This window comes from Vidua macroura, chromosome Z (genome assembly GCF_024509145.1).
Source record: "Vidua macroura isolate BioBank_ID:100142 chromosome Z, ASM2450914v1, whole genome shotgun sequence".
Classification (NCBI taxonomy): domain Eukaryota; kingdom Metazoa; phylum Chordata; class Aves; order Passeriformes; family Viduidae; genus Vidua; species Vidua macroura.
Window position 1 is genome coordinate 39,847,740 of NC_071611.1, and position 17,257 is coordinate 39,864,996.

General features: G+C 39.3%; 1 protein-coding gene across 1 annotated transcript in view; it reads left to right on the top strand.

Annotated features, from left to right (window-relative positions):
- ADAMTS12 (ADAM metallopeptidase with thrombospondin type 1 motif 12) overlaps positions 1 to 17,257 on the top strand; it is a 142,462-nt gene that overhangs the window by 72,108 nt on the left and 53,097 nt on the right. The window contains exons 4-12 of the mRNA XM_054004193.1: positions 1,870 to 2,066; positions 3,967 to 4,050; positions 5,676 to 5,800; positions 6,993 to 7,142; positions 9,687 to 9,830; positions 10,491 to 10,635; positions 15,385 to 15,477; positions 15,715 to 15,860; positions 16,697 to 16,866. Of these exons, the coding sequence (XP_053860168.1) occupies positions 1,870 to 2,066; positions 3,967 to 4,050; positions 5,676 to 5,800; positions 6,993 to 7,142; positions 9,687 to 9,830; positions 10,491 to 10,635; positions 15,385 to 15,477; positions 15,715 to 15,860; positions 16,697 to 16,866 (1,254 nt within the window). The remainder of the gene's footprint in view (positions 1 to 1,869; positions 2,067 to 3,966; positions 4,051 to 5,675; positions 5,801 to 6,992; positions 7,143 to 9,686; positions 9,831 to 10,490; positions 10,636 to 15,384; positions 15,478 to 15,714; positions 15,861 to 16,696; positions 16,867 to 17,257) is intronic.

A 17,257-nucleotide genomic window follows, 5' to 3' on the forward strand; every position in this document is an offset into this window, starting at 1 on the left:
CTGCTGTCTCCATGACTTTATACATTTTTACCTCCAGTGCTATCAGCTGCCCAGAAAATTAGCAATACTTTTTGCTAGCTGTAAACAGAAAACGTGACAGCTGGCCTGAGCTTTTATTTGGCCATAAACAAAGCACTTAACCAGCAGTCTGAATGGAGATTTTTGTTCAGATAGCTGTGGGGAAGGTTTTTCTTAGCTCAAAACCCTTAAAAATGTAGATAATGAGAACTGTGCTTCATAGAAGTAAGAATGCTGAAAACTGTGCAAATGTGCAAGGGGATTAATGAATACCAGCTCATAAATAGCCCCTCATTGAGGAGACAATTGCTGTGACTGAACAAAGATTGAGGGAGATAGGTGGAGTGGTGCTGCAGTGTGGGTTAGTGGGGTTAGGTTATAGCAGTGATAGCTCATTGCTGTTGTGTACAGGACACTTGTGCACAGTGGCTCAGTTCTAAATGTGGCCGGTGTTGTTTATTAATGTGGCATATTTCAATTGCACACATTATGTGTTATCAGAATCGAGGCATCTTTCAGGCTTACATCAGAGAACACATTTCTGAAAATGTGAATGTATAAACCAAGATACTTACCATCTTTTACACCAAGAGATACACACACCCCGGTGGTGCCGCATTTTGTTAGGTACACAAGATGGTGTGATTATTCTGTCTGCGCTTGGGTCTAAAGGGCAAACAGCTCATTCATGACAAAGGTAAAGCTGGTGTGAAGGGACCCAGCTGCCAGATCATCTGTTCTTCAAGGGCAGAGTGTCTGGGTAGCTACTTCTCAGCACTGGGAACTGCTGGACTTGGAGGTAATGTTGGATAACTGTCCCCTGCCGCACAGTCATGGAGGTGATGCTGGAAAGGCTGTAAGCATTTGGAGCTGCCTTTCTGGCCTGTGGATGTGCCCCATCTGGAATTAGGACATCTTCTTTCATGAGTGAGATGACAAGGGACTACTGCAATACATGTAACAGAAACAAGTGCTCCTGATCCTTTGTAGGACTTGGGAAATCCCACCACTGTGGAAGCATTGGGTCGGGGGGTTGCGGGGATTGGGAAAATGCCAGCAGTTGCTGTGAAACTGGCATCTCATTTGCTTTTTAGGCCCTGCATTATTTAAGTTGCTGGTATTTCCCTGGTAACATGGACAGCTGGCATTCAAAGCTAGAGTGAGTGGAGAGGCATTAGCTCCACTGAATACAGTGCAAGGTTGCTAGCAGCCCTACAGAGCAGAGACTTCTTCCTGAAAAGCATTAGACGCACAGATCCTTACAGTGGAAGCAGTAAGTGTCTGTCCTATCATCAGGAAGGATGGCAGCAGGCGAGGATCCTGTGGCCACCCTGCTGGTACTTAGATGACACCTGCTGGTCAAGTGTCTCCACTTGTCAAGGATATTCTCCATGCACAGAACAAGCCATTCTTGGATGTGCCAAGAATGTGTTGGACTTAATGTGTCATCCTGATGGGAAAATGAGCTGCCTGCGAGGAAAGCATATCCCTTATCTTAAACTATCAGCTGGTGTCATTGGAGGGGTTAGAGCCAATCCATAGGAGAGAAACTCCTTGAAAAGGGCATCCTCAATTCAATTTTTTTTTAGCTTGGCTCTGTCTCACAATGTTAATCCCTTGTGTTTGAGTGGAGTGACTTTTTGGTGCATGTTTAATCCATCTCAGGAAATTCAGAATTTAACTGGACAGCACCTTTAGCAGTCTGGTGTCACTTTGGAGTTGCCTCTGCAGTGGTCAGGTGGGTGGCAGCCAGAAGAGTCACTTCCAGCTAATATCATCCTGTAAGTGTTACAGCCATACAGTTCAAGCTTGAAAATATTTTCAAGACAGCATTACTTTTTACTCTTCCAGATACCCACAGCTTTTTCAAACAGCAGCAGCATCAGAGGGAGAGATGGGAGCAAAATCACACAGCTGCCAGGAGGGTTTCTCGGCGCTCTGTCAGCAAGGAGCGATGGGTGGAGACGCTTGTGGTGGCAGACAGTAAAATGGTTGAATATCATGGAAGTGACCATGTGGAGTCATATATCCTCACTATAATGAATATGGTATGTACAATGTTTTGGGGTTTGTAGATAGGCGAATGAAGCAAATCTGAATTTGGTTATGTTGCTGATCTTCTAACAGGTCTGCTCATGGAGAAAAATGTAGTATCATTAATATATATGAATTGAAACTCTGTATTTTTAAGTATTTTTACCTTGTATTTTGTATAGGCACAATTTTTCTCTGGATTTATGCGAGATAAGTCTCATAGCTGTAAGTGCTAGCACTAGCTTTCTTTCCACTGAAATTCTCTGTCTCCCTTGGAACCCGTTGCTCAGTGGTGAATTCAGATTTTTTGCTATGGCAGAGAGAAATTCTACAGGTTTTAAGTATATAAATTCTTTCACATATCTGTGGATGAGAAAGGCACACAGGAGCCTGCTGGAAATTGTAGTAGCTTTGCAAAAGCTAAAATACCATTTTAGCGTTTTTTAACCAGCTTGTTACTGTTTTGGTCACAAATCCAAAGAGCATATATGACCTATTATGAAGCAAGTTAACTGTCCCAGTTGAAGCCAATACAGCTGTTTTTCCAGGTAAATATCCTTCTTGGAGTACAGAGTTCACAATGGAATAAAGAAAAGTTGAACTTAAAATGCTTTCCTGTGTGGCAAGTTTCAAAATATAAGTTGTTCTGGGAAAAGCCATAGCATCTGCCCATAGATATGCCTTCTGTTATTAATACCTGTTATCAATATTATGTGTATCATGGTAGATATTGAGCTTGAGAGTACATTGAGGATGTGTTCTATCTGGTTATCATGGAAATGTGCAATATATGTGGAGGTAACCAGAGTATAATTCTAGCCATGGTGACTGATCTGTCCTGTGAGTTTATACAGTATGTTCCCAGCTGTGCCCCAAACAGTGCCCCAGTTTGCTGCTGAGGCAATGAGCCTGAGTAAACAGGTACAAAGGTTGTTTGAGCATGTGTTTGTCCACATAGGGAAAAATGCTTGGAATAAAATCCAGTCATTATCAGATTCAGGAACAAACAAGACTCAATATTTTCTCTGCAGTCTGACCTTAGATATCAGGGTTATTTAAAATGTTTCAATTTTCACTAGAGTACCTTGAAAAAGACCCATACACGAATCAGACCTCTGTAAACACAATTTCTACTTAATTTTGGTATTTTCTTCTTTAGTGGTCTTCTCCATAAGAGTTTTGACCCAAAGGCAATCCATTTTGTTCATTCGTATTTCCTGTGATAGATGGTATAGGTCACACATACAGATATGTATAGATAGGTTGTGATTATCTCCTGCTCTGATTCCTTTTCCTCCTCTCTAATTCAACATTTTGATGATGTTTATAACAATTGAGTCACATTTTTCCAGAGTTCAGTTCTTGTTCTTTTTTATGTGGAGTCTTTTTTTGAATGAAGTTGTTATCTTTGTTGTTTGCTTTCGTACTTATCATCCTCTCCTGTACTCTGAAGAGTAGCCATTATTCAACTAATTTCTCTTTGCGTAATACTGACTAAATTTGCTTTTTTGTGACAGAATCTTGTTTGTTTAAAACAGGATGATTTGATATGCTGGTTTATTTGCACCCTGAGTGGTCCTCTCCATCAGTGTTGTATGACTGTAGATGTTGTGTTCCTTTCTGCTAGTATTTTTTATGAACTCAGAAATTTTTGAAAGGGCAGTGGACATAATGTAATCTTATTTGCGCTTTTGCTCTTTAGCTTAGTAACTTTTGCCAAAGGCTGTATCATCATTCATTAGGCAGAGTTAGCCTTTGCAGTAGTTGTAGTATTTATTGGATTTCAGTAAACTTGGAGTGATTCGAGAATTTAAAAAGCAAAACAGTACGCTAGAAGTAAACGTGTTTTCTCTCTGAAGTTGTGTTCTGCTATCGAGGAATCAGTTAATCTCGTATCTCCTGGCTCTGGCACAGGTCACAGGGTTGTTCCACGATCCAAGCATTGGCAATGCAATTCACATTGTGCTGGTCCGGCTCATCCTCTTTGAGGAGGTGGAGGTAAGGTTTTTATTTACCTCAAAATATCACTTACAAAACTTCTGGGTTCAATGCATAAAGCTGTAATTATATTTGCTTAAAATAATGTTTTTGATTTACTCTGTTAAAACCTACAACATGTCTGGTTTTAGGAGAAATGATGTCCTGGATAGCAAAGAATTTTAAATGATGACTTCAGGTATTTCTGCATAAAATTGCATAGGAAACTGTAATTAAAACAGGCAGGTTAAGAATGGGGAAATGGAATCTCCCCAGTGTCAGAAGAACGTGGGATGCCAAAGAAGACTAGATAAGAAACAGAAACTACACATCAACATTCAGGATTTAATTTTTTAGCATTGCCTGAAATGTATTATGAAGTGTAGTGCTATGGAATTTGCAGATCTCTGAAGAGGCAAATTTCTTATTGTGCAGTTCAAACACATTTTTTCCTTTTTAAATCTCTTTTGAAGCAAAGAAAAATGAGGACAAAGTAGATGTTAATTGCTGTAACTAGCTGTCTATTGATAGTTTCCAGTGTCTCTGTCTCACAAATATGTTACTATGTGCTTAAATACATGCTGATTGTCATGATTCTGTGGTTATTTTTTAAATGCTGTGTACAATATAGCTAGCTCTGACCAGAGGTACACCTTTAAAGGGGTTTTCTCAGTGGCTTAGAATTTATAACCACAATCCAGATGGTCCCAGTGCTATTGAAGGCAGTAAACCAAACCTCATGGCTATGTCTTCAGAAATATTTACTGAGATAGAGTCCATCCTTATAGCTGTCAGCATAAGTAGGACAAAAACTTGAGGTAGCACCTAAACAGGACAATTATGACCTGAGATCCATGATGCCCTTCAATTAACTGTATTTGCTAAACTTCTGTGGCTGTTTGGATAAAAAAATGTGGATTCCTGTTCAGTTGAGGAATGGCAATGTTGGAAGTAACAGTGTTAAATACCTTTCAAAATTTGTTTTTAAGTTCCCCAGAAATTACTGTCTGGTAACAGTTAATCCCATACTTTGGTGCTTGTTAAAAATGAAGCAAACTGAGGCAATGTAAAGTGAATGTCTCAGACAAGAAATTAGAAAATTCAATTTTGGATTAATTTATTTTCCATACTTTTTATTTAAGGTTTTCAGTAATTTACATGTAAACTGTCTAATAATAAGTCGAGGAAAAAGCATTTATGACTGCATTGTTTCTCTTTGGAATTGAAATAAAACTCCATTAGAAGCATAATTGTTGTCTGAATATGACAGTGTTCACATAACATTGAGTGACAAATTTGATCACAAAGTCCCACAATAAATAATCTTCACCTTTTCTTCAGAGGAAAATTTGATTTCAAGAGAATATAAAATGTTTGAAAGTTCAGTGTTGGATATTATGAACTCTCATAAGAGTTGTGCATGCTGTAATTTTTCTTGTAGCTGCACCAATTACAGAAATGTCGCATTTTAACTTAAAGTTCAATGTTAGATAAGTAGGTGTCATTGCTCCTAACGATGGCTCTCACTTCAGGCAAAAGCATAATCGATTACATTTAGATTACCCATCTTCACAGCTGACTTCAGTGAAGTGTTACTGCAATGCAGTGTGGTCTTTACAGTAATATATTCCTTCATTTCCCATTAGCAAGGCTTGAAGATAGTGCACCATGCTGATAAGACATTAGCCAGCTTCTGCAAGTGGCAGAAGAGTGTCAATCCCAAGAGTGATGTCAACCCCACACACCATGATGTGGCTGTCCTTCTTACGAGGTATGACAGCAGTGACTGGCTGTTGTTCAGTTGCATTTCTTTGGTGATGATATTTCCTTTATAGGCTCATGCCATCACTTAGTTCATGCTGCACAGAGCTCAGAAACGTGGTCAAAATATTGATGACACTACATGTACAGAGGGGTTAGAGATGCATCTTAGTCACAAAATAGAGATCTGTGGGTCCCGAGAGGTGAGCAATTTCCACAGCTCAGGCCATTTTCCCCACTTGATCCTATCTCATCTTGTGCTCAGTGACGGCTCTATTCTTCTTTGAGACAATATACCAAAACAAGGTAGCATGTAGATGAACAGCTCTTGAAGAAATGTGCAGGTGCAGTCAGAAAGGAAGAGTATTGTGCAAACATGGTGCCATTCATTTTTAAGCTTTAAAGCATATGATTTTTAAATATCTTCATATTTAAGGAGACACAAAATGTTAAAATATTTTTTAATGTCTGAGCAAGGGAGGAACAGAAAACTTGAAAGTGAGGTTGTCTGACGTTATGCAGGGAGTTTATGTCATAGTACGGAATGGGACTTTTGCAGGTCTGTAAAAATTGATTCAGTCTGCACAGAAATGGCAGAAACGATTGAGTCTATGATCTGAAAAAAACAGTCCTTGGATAAAGTCTGTCAGGCAAAAAAACCCAACCTAAAACACCCCTCAAGTGGCTGAGTAAAGAAGAATCACAGAATTGTTAGGTTGGAAAACCTCTAATATCATCAAGAGCACCCTTTGACCATTCCCCACCTTCTCAACCTTTTCTCAGTCAAAAATCTTAAAATAAGAATGTGAGATAAAGTCTCACAGTGATGTGAGATTTTACTGTCCAAATATAAAGCACCCAGACAGTTCACTTGAATGAAGCTGAGCTATGGTGACTTTGGTAAAATGTGCTTTAAAATGCTGCCAGACGTGGTGCTTCTAAAACTTTGACTTATGGGAGTTGACAATAAGTGTATGTATCTAGTCACTACAGCCACATAAATGCTGGCTACAAATGACAGCATTTTAATATAGTAGTAGAACAAGTTGTTCCATACATGTTTGTAAAAGACTAACCACTACAATTTACTTAAAATGCAAATTAGTGCATTATGAGATGGAAGCTTGCTATCCAGTGTCAGTGACACTCCACTGGAGTTGGTTTTAAGCTCTTTAAATGGCACATCTCTTTTGTTATTCTAGAAAGGACATTTGTGCTGGCATGAACCGTCCCTGTGAAACCTTAGGCTTGTCTCACCTGTCAGGCATGTGTCAGCCTCACAGGAGCTGCAACATCAATGAGGACTCTGGCCTCCCCTTGGCTTTCACTATTGCTCATGAACTTGGACACAGGTACAGTTGACAGGGAAGGGGGAACCTGTCTGAGTTGAATTTGTTATTTGCATGTTAATACTCAAATTGTGAGACAGAAACAAAACAAAAAGTGAATTAATCAAAACTTATTTCAAAGCAAAAAAAAATTCTTAAGCTTTTGACGTGTGTTTCACATATACAACTATTCAGTACATCAAAATGAAATAATTAAGCGACAAAGAAGCATCACTCAATTGTGCTAATTTTTCCAACATGTGCTAGATTTCTATGCAATTACTTTGGATAATCTCCAGGTTGATCCAAAACATTTACAGAAAATGAACCTGTCTCATTAATGTTAAGGTGTTTCAGTAGTGCAGATTAGCTAGAAAACTCATATATTTTAACTCATATAGTGAAACTTATACAGAAAAACATATATTAATCTTATAATATATTTAATATTTATCTTTTTTTTTTTTTTGATGAAACAGTAAAGTCTTTTTAGAGCATTTCTTAGTAAGTGGTATTTTCTGTATAATAATGCTAAGTGGGTACACTTCGGCCCAGGATAAATAAAGTTCCTGGATGTTTAGTTTTACATATGGTTGTTTTGGTTTTTTTGGTTTTTTTTTTTATGATTGGGTATTTTTACTTAAACTAAATTTCTCAGAATTTTAGATTTTTGGAGGTGTTTTGGTTGGTTAGATGGTTTATTAACTCGCTTGAAAAAAAATTGGTTTTTGAAACTGTTTTGACAAAGCTGTTTTGCTCAGGGCAGAGCAATTATCTCATGGATACCCTGGTTTGACTGTAATGCCTGCACTTTTCAACTGGGCTATGTTGCTTGGCTAAGTCACGTGTTCATTGGTTTATCTACAGTCACATTAATTTCACTGTGTGGCCAGCCACCAATCAGGATGGAGTCTCTTACTTCCTCATAGGATATAATGATGATGATGATGATGGTGGTGATGGTAATGACCCTGTTAACCATTAATTTGCCACTATTTATTCAACTTCTCCATTGCCAGAAAGGAAATTCTATAAATAAGTAACATTGAAATCACTCCAATTGGATCTGGGTGCTGTGGGTTTAAGTCACTTAGTCCCCATAGCCTGTTGCTGGCAGGGAGCTGTTTTCATTTCAATGATCTGAGGAGGATTCTTCCCTGCAGACTGTTCCATCTGTGACCTTCTCCTTGTCTAGACTGGCTGGCTGGTGACTCTGTGTCCTTTGGCGGCTGTGAGGCTCAGTACTGCTGTGCTTGCCCATGCAGGAGTGGTGCAGGGCCTTTCCTTAAGGACTGTCTCCACAAGGAATGTCAAATACTGTAGGGTTTGTTGTCACCCTGTTAACCTCAAGCCAGGCTAGTGTGCACAGGTTGAGAAGTTCAGGTATAGACAAATTTGTAAGAACAGATGAACAAAAAATAAGAAGACAGACATGCTCCCATACCTTAGATGAATGCCAGAAGTCAGCTCTTCCCCACACTGTCTCTCTAGATGTTTGCAGTCTTAGGATTCAATAGACCCTGTTTGTGGAAAAAAAACCTGTCAGAAAGAGAAAATCGTTGCATTTATGCTTCTGACTCATTACTGGAATTGGTTCTGACTGAAATTAGCTCTGCTTTCAGAACTTTTGAGTCATGATATGATTACATTTTTGAGAAACGTAATCTTAAGTATTTTGAACATACTTTATCTGATTCGTGACTGAATCATGACCTGAATAAAGCTCTCACTGCTCTCAGGACTTAACACACCTCCAGGTGTTAACAATGTAGGTGTCAACATCTTCATATATCAATATCTATGTATGTTATTTTTTCAGATAATCTTCACTCTGAGGTGATGAAGAGGCATGTATGTTCACTCAGTTGAATACCATCCAAACTTTTGTGTTTATGACTTCTGCAAGCTGTTGAATAAAAAAAATTCTCAGCATGTTGGAGATGCTGGAGAGAACCTGCTGTGGAGATCTGTTTGCACAGATTGAGAAAATTAAATGGGATGAAGGAATAGAGGTTGGAGGAAAATTCACTGAACATTCGATAATTTTGTAAACAGTATCTCTGATGCAGTCTATCAAAAGTTCTAAAAATGAAAAAACAGTAGAGACATAATTATGAGAGAGTCTAAGAATGTAACAAAGACTCATCTTAGTTAAAGTGGTGCAAGTTTGGGTTCAAGAGTTAGGGAGCAGTCTTAGCTGTTATGGTTGTAACCTGACTTTCAGGTTTAAACTTTGATTTCTGCCCCAACTGTGCACTAGTGTTTGGACTCCCTTAAAAGTACAAAAGTATAGTTTGTGACAGCCTGTTCTTTATTTTGTGTAGGGCAATATTGTTGTGCATAACAGACATGTTTGAAAGCCTGTGGGGGTGCAGATTTTTCATAGATTTTGGGTCGTATGTTCTGTGTGTACATTTTTTTTTAGCAAGCGGATAACTACAGCTCTGCAGGGGAGGAAGCAACCTAAGTGTTTTTTTAAGCACGGAGTGGAACATGGAATATGGAGTAGGTAGGCGTTGTGGTACAGCCAGTCCGCTGGAATTATTAGTTGTTGTTTTTTATCTCCAGTTTTGGAATCCAGCACGATGGAAAAGAGAACGACTGTGAGCCTGCTGGAAAGCGCCCGTATATTATGTCCCGACAGTTGCAGTATGATCCTACTCCCCTTACCTGGTCACAGTGCAGCAAGGAGTACATCACACGGTTCCTAGAGTGAGTGGTCAGGCTGTAGCAGTTGCCTAAATTGAGCACAACTCTGCTGGAGTTCAAAGTACATCTTGTATTATTGTACTGATTATTATAGGGGCTTTTAGTGTGCTTGAGTTAATGTCCGTGGGGAAACACTGCCCTGTTGCATACTTATTTGGGAAAAGCTCTGTCTAGTCTTGTAGTCTGGAAGTGAACTCAAGTCTTGTCATATTGTCTTGGGTTTGGTGCAATCTGCAGCTTTTTGCAGTTACCAGGAAGAAAGAAGCCTTTCCATCAAGGGCCCTGACAGAACTTCATAGACTCTGCCTTTGGCCACTGTACCATGTGTTTGGCTTCAGTGACTTGTTAAAATCTGTTGCATTCTTTTTAAGACCAGCAATGTGGTATAACTAACCAGTTATACCATACTGAGTATATGCAAACCATACTGAATTCATGATACTTCCTTTTTGACAAGATGTATTTTGCCATTTTAAAACCATCTCTTGCTAGACAGAGTAACTATTTGTTTGCAGCATTTCAGCAAAACATGGCTGGCATCTGGAAGTATTATTTACATGGGCCATAATCAAAATTACCCCTAAGAAATAGATACTAAAAGTTGGTGTAACAAAAAAGCTGTGGTGGTATGGAGTCTTTTAATATGGAATTTTTGTCTTTTAGTCGTGGGTGGGGATTCTGTCTGGATGACATCCCCCAAAAAGAAGTTCTGAAGTCCCCAGTCATTGCTCCTGGAGTGATTTATGATGTGCACCACCAATGCCAGCTTCAGTATGGTTCCAATGCTACATTCTGTGAAGATGTGGATGTAAGTGCTGAATGTTTTTCTTCATTCTCCTAGTAAGAATTCAAAATGCTTGACCAGCATGGAAGTGTATTCAGTGCACCTCATTTACAAATGCAGTGTGTTTTGAGTCTTATAGGCTAGATGTGCAGTGCAGGCATTGCCTAACACAATTCTGCATATTCTGGAAGCGAGGAGTTGTGCTGTTTGCCTTGTGGTTCACAAGATCTTTGCTGGGTCTCAACCATATCTATGGTTAAGTGCCTGGAGTGGAGTCTGCAGTGGAGTTATTTTGGTTTTAAACTCGTAATACTAATTCTTAGGTAAATTATTAATGCAACTTAAGTTGAGTTTTAAAATATTCTTCAACCTTGTGGCTTTCAATTGATCAAATCATTCTGGGAACAAATCTTCAGTTCCAGGAAGAGTTTTCTGAAGAAATTAGGGTTGTGTTCTCTTCCCATACATCCTGATTTTTCATACTCTTTATGATCTAACAAACAAAAGAATATTTTAGTTCCTGTGGAAAATATTTGTTTTGAAAAATCAGTATTTTTGTGTGGAACATTAGATATTTATGCAGAAGTGTATAATTCATAGAGTACCCTGGGGTCTGTCTCACAGCATAGCAAATTAGTATTGTGAGGAGATGCAAGGGAGCAATATAGTCACAGCAGCCCTCACAAGACCTTGGAGCCCTCCAGAGTGCTAGCTAAAATACAGTGATATGGTATTTTACTAGAATAATGGTACCTAGAATGTTCAGAGGTTTTTGGGTCTGTACAGCATTGTTGAGGTTATCTTGGGTCTTGGGTCTTCAAAGAGATAAGAGCAGCTGGTTGTAGTAAAGTTGTTTATTGCATGAGTACATCAGTCTCAAAGGCAAGGAGTTCAGAGTATTAAAGTCCATGCTAAAAGCTTTCTGGCACAAAGTCTCAATGTTTTGAGCAAAAACAGAAGGAGCAGCAGCAGCTCCCACACCTTTTTTCTTCTTCTGCCTTCTTCTTTCTCACCCCAGTACAACGGATTTTATTAATAAATCATCCAATCAGCTAAAAGCACAATTCTAAAACATTTTTCTTACACCAATCTGAGCTTAATTCTAATGTGCGAAGGTAGTGTCAGTTCTTACCCGAAATCTATGTACATAATTTTATCTATCTATGGAAAAGGTACTATCTGTTTTCTTACCCAAAATCTTAGTATATAATTGTATTGATTTACGTGAGTAGTTCTGTCTATTCTATCTAGAAACGCAAGCAATGCTGCTATGCTTTTGTTATGTCTGAAGCTAAGTTAAACTAGGCTTTAGGGCCTTTTACTAGCTAACAAAGCCTCTTAAGGCGCTTGAAACATATTTCTACTTACTTAAAACTAAAACTTACACTTCTGTTTCATGTCTGTATGGCTTAATATATTTCAACTTCTCTAGAGGTTCTAATTCAAACCCTGCATTTCTTTTCTCTCTGAGGGACTCAGAGAGGCTTCTATTTCTTGCACTCCAACACAGCATATTTATACGTAGAACAGCTCAGCAACAATTTTTCCAAGTGCTAGCCTAGCTAAGTGATCACTAATTTTCCTGTGGTTTGAGCCGCAATACTCAGTAAATGCTGGAGACAGCACCCAGCCTGCTGGCCCTGTCAAACACACATGTATTTTGGCTCTTGGCAGTGCTGGTATGAACACAGCCCTGGACTGGGCCTTGTTGATGTTGACCGTTTATTCCATTCAGATAATTGTGTGCATCTCCATCTACCCTTCTCTTAGAGAAATTATTTCTGATTAATCTTTTCAACCTTAATAGATAACATGATTACCAGTGTTGAACTACAGCTGCTGAATCTGAAGAAGGTATTGAAAGATTGCTTTCATTACCTGCTGTTACAGTTTCCTTAATTACTGTAATTTGTCTATTGGTACAGATAGAAAATTAGGATGTAATTTTGAAGTATTGGCTCAGTCTGTCTCTCCTTGAATTTGAACCTAATAGGCCTTTACATTTGCATCTCCTGATTAACCAATTTTACAGCTAGACATATGTCAGAAAATTCATTGGTATCCTCTCGTTTTGCATTTTACTGAAAGGCCTGTATTTTGCTGCTAGTTGTACTGCAGGGGAACTGGAAGCAGTAGAGTCAACCTGGAATGTTGAATCATCAGTCTTTTTGTCATTTTTTTTAAGAGGTCTGATTCTTTTTTGCCTTTCCTCTATTTACTTTGCCTTTCTCACTGACAAGCTGCTTTTGTTTTGTGCATTTTAATGTCTGACTGAATTCAATCCACAGATCCTTTTGAGAGAACAATCTGCATTTAGCTGAAGATGCCCTGGGATTCAGTGATTACACTTAGCAAAAACTAATATTTATAATTTATATAGTGGTTTTCATGAAGCACTTAGGCAGTGAAGTGTCCTGTGAAGTATATAAATATTGTCCCTCTAATAAGGCAAAGAAAAGCAAAATATGTATTAGATGGAGGAATTTTCCAAGTCATAGCTAGACCCATAGCTTCCTATAGAACAGTAGGATATCAGAATGCTCATCTTACTGCCTTTTTCTCTAAAACTTCCATTGGCTTCTGTGAAACTGAGTGTTTTTTTGATTCAACTTTCTTCAAGGCCTATTGAAGACCCTATTCTTATAGATTGGGTGGAAAGTGTGTATCATACTGCTGATGAAAAGAAAACCCACTTGCTTTGCAGTGAGTCCATAGCAGAGTCGTGAATTTCTGCGTGTTACTTCCAAAGGCATGCAGTACATAGTGCATCCTCTCATATTGTTGTTTCTCATATTGTAGTCCATCTCCTCTGCTGTTGTTTCAGTATTCTGGGACATGGAGATAAATATGGAAAATCCTTGCAAAGCTAAAGAATTCCCTTTGTGAAGTCTTGACTTAGAAATCTATGCGTGCACCTAATAATAAAAGTAACTGCCAATGAAAAGCTGTGTTCATTTTCTATGCCAGTTTCTCTGATGTTGTCTGATGCATGGTGCAGGAGTACACTTTATACACTAAAACCCCAAAATATATTCTGTGTACAAGAGTTAAAATAAAGGATTACTTTGATAATGAGAGAAAATTCTTCAGCCAGAAAACTTGGGTAGCTCTGCCTTAAGACAGCTTCTAAGGCAGAAGGCCTTCATAAAGAATACTACCCTTAAACTATAAAAAGAGAACTGCAAAACAAAGTTTGTCTTGTGTACATTGCCTAAAAACAGTGAAACAAGATGCAGCAGCCCAGACGTGGTATTCCAGCTGGAGGGCTGGTGTGCTTTGACATGTTCCGTGCCATCAGCTTTTTTCTGGTGCTCTTGTTGACAAACCAAAGTAAACACACAATGGAGAAGGTAAATGAAAGTGAACTCTCTCAAAACTTGTGCCCAAGCATAGCCATTTTAAACAGAAGCAGGTCAGAAATGGGCAGCCAAGCTTTGCATTTCCCACTTGGATGAGCTGCTAGGTCATTGGGGATGCATTTTGGAAGTGTGCAGTTTATAAGTTAACTTCCAAATCTGGTATGTGACTTGCTCCCAGTAGGAGCTGCTAGTGGGATCCTTCTTATCAACTCTTTTCTCTGATGGCACTTGGAGCCATCCCTTCTTCACAGGTTGATGCTGCCAGCTCTGTTCTCTTTTCCAGAACTGGACTATGGCATCCAAACACCCTGAGTCAGGACCCAGGCTTTTGCTTCTGCTGTTCCCGTTGGCAGCGTGCAGTCCCTCTGAGAGCCCTGCTTTGTCTACTTTGGAAGTGGTGTTTCATGCAAAGCCCTGATCACTCAGGAGTTCTAAGCATGCAGGGCTCCTGCATGCCAAACTAAGAAAAGCTGGTGTGCATGTGAACTGAAGAGGGAGAAATGGCCCTCCAACTCTGTCCTCCCTTTCTAGAGAATAGTTCTGACTCACTGAAGTGGGTTTGGTAAAAGATAGCTGGAATGTTTCTTGCCCTGCTTTCTTTGTTGCCTCTCAGAAGTTTCTGTCCATTCTGTGGAGTTGAGCCACTGCACCTGGAGCAGCATCTGGAATGCTGTGTTTTATTGGCAACCTACTGCATTAAACTGGTACCAGTTTCTGAGTTACTTAAAATGCAAACATTCACTAACTAGAGCCTTTACTCTTCCTAGCCCACTGTGCTTTTTTCTCTGCCAACTAGCTGACTGCTTTTTTTTTTTCAGATAATTTCCTTGCCATCTGCCAAGCTGATGTTTTAAGAAGACTGATCACTTTTTCCTCATCTAGTTTTGGGACCTCCATTAATATTGTTGGAGACATGATGTTGTTTGTATTTGCCTGCCTGGCTTCTGTAACCTTCTTTGATTTCACTGTTTCTTTCAGGCAGACAGCAATGCAGAATTGAAGATGGTATTGGTTAGTACTCTTCAAATGAAAATTGTTCAAATTTCTGCTCACCTTATCTTCAAACAGCAGTGACCAAAGTTTGTTAAGCCATTTTTCTTGTGTTTATCTAGGAGTTGAGCAGCCAATTAGGAGAATATCTGAAGTCACATAGTGCATGGAATTCACACGATAGTATTTACCTTTTTTTTTTTTCTTTTTTTTTTTCAAATAGTCCCTTTTTGCAGAGTAATCACAAGTATATAAATTTGGACCCATGGCAGTTCCTATCTTGTGAAAAGCCCTGATCCCTCTGGGAATACAACTCTTACAAGGCTTTTTAAGTGGCTGTACAAAACTCTGGGAGGCTTTTGAAGATATTGGCCATAGGAGTTCTGCCCTGCCTCAGACTGCTGCAGTTTTCTTCCTTTTTCAGAACCTTTGCCAGACCCTCTGGTGCTCAGTGAAAGGCTCCTGCCGCTCCAAACTGGATGCAGCTGCAGATGGCACTCGGTGTGGAGAAAACAAGGTGAGCCACACTGTTGGCAAGCTGTACTGCCTGCCAAAGCACAGAGAGGAGCCATGAGTAGCTCTGCCATTGTTGAGTGTGAAGGAGGGTCATCCTGTGACATCTCCATTTACATTTCCACTTAAGTGTTCAACCCTCATGAGCTGTAATAACAAATAATTCACAGAAACTCAAAAAATTCATTATTTCCCTGTGATAACAATCTGAAGCTCTTTGTGCTTTCTCTTCTCTCCTCAGTGGTGCTTCTCTGGTGAGTGCATTACAGTGGGGAAGACTCCTGAAGCAATCCATGGCCAGTGGAGCGTTTGGTCATCCTGGTCCCATTGCACAAGGACATGTGGAGCAGGAGTTCAAAGCGCAGAGAGGCTATGTGATAATCCAGAGTAAGCTGAGTGCACTATTTTTACCTATTTTTTGTTTAAAATTTTTGAGGTTCTTATGACATTGTAAACTCTCTTGTATGAGACTGTTATCAGCAGGTGCCACATCAACACGTCACAGATACTGACACCTCTCTTCCCAGTTAGGCATACCTGTGTGAAATTCAGCTGGCTCATCTTTTACAGTCATCTTGTTCTTTATTTCTTACCCTCCACGGAGCTTATTTCAATGCAAATTTAATAAAAAATCATACTTAACATTTAGGCTTTGCAGAAATAGTGTAAATATTTTGTTTTATTAATACTGCAATGATAAATGTCCTCACACACTAGGTGAGAACAGTTTCTAGAAACCTGATCCTGAGGACTCACCTTTCATGTTTTCTTCTAGTCATCAGCCTTGTTTGAGCTTCAGACACATGAGTTGTCAGGTACAGACCATGAAAGGCAGAATTCCCCATTACATATCTGAGTTTATTAAGACTCTTTATCTCATTTTCACAAATCATTAGCAGCAGGCATCATTTATCTTTTTAGAGAGAACTGTCAAATGCATTGCAAAGCATGGTATTTAAAGCAGTCCATTTGATAGGTTAATTTGTTGTGAGCTCAGCCAGATATTGTCAAGCACCTTTTTGGAATACAGGAGTTGTCTAGATTTCTGTGCTTCATGCTGACATATTTGAGTACTCAAACATGTGATGTGAACAGTATCTCTACACTGTCTAGGATTCAGAGTCATCTTGTTGTGCTTCTGGGGCCTGAAATACTTTGTTGGTTTAAAACTATTTTTTTTTTATCCATGGTCTCATGTCCCAGTCTCAATGTTCCTTTTCTAGACCACAGTTTGGAGGAGACTACTGTACTGGAGAGAGGAAGCGCTATCGCATGTGTAACATCAGCCCCTGTCACAAAGACTTGCCAACCTTCCGTCAGATGCAGTGCAGTGAATTTGATACAGTTCCCTACCAGAACGAATTCTACCACTGGGTTCCCATTTATAACACAGGTATGAAGCTACAAATCTTTTTAATGTCTTGTATAAAAAGTCAAAGTTACATGCCTATGAGAAACATCTGTGAGGGTGAGAAGTCACTGAATTATATGTTTTCTAATGAATTAGAGAGAAAAATCTGGTGTGCCCCCATATGCTGGTGCATCTTTCGTGTGAACAAAAAGGCAGTGGTTCTTCTCTACATTTAGCTGTTTTTTCAGAGCTCTGGTGATAATGGCTGTGATTGTAACTAGTTCAGATCCTGTAAAGGTATTGCACTAAGAAAAGCTGTTGAAGTGATGTCTGTTCTATTTGTTTAGAATAGATCTAAACCGTCTTTTCCAGTGTCAACCACAGAGCAAGAATTCGAGTAGTGTGGTGGAGAGCTGCCTCTTTGGGCCTGCAG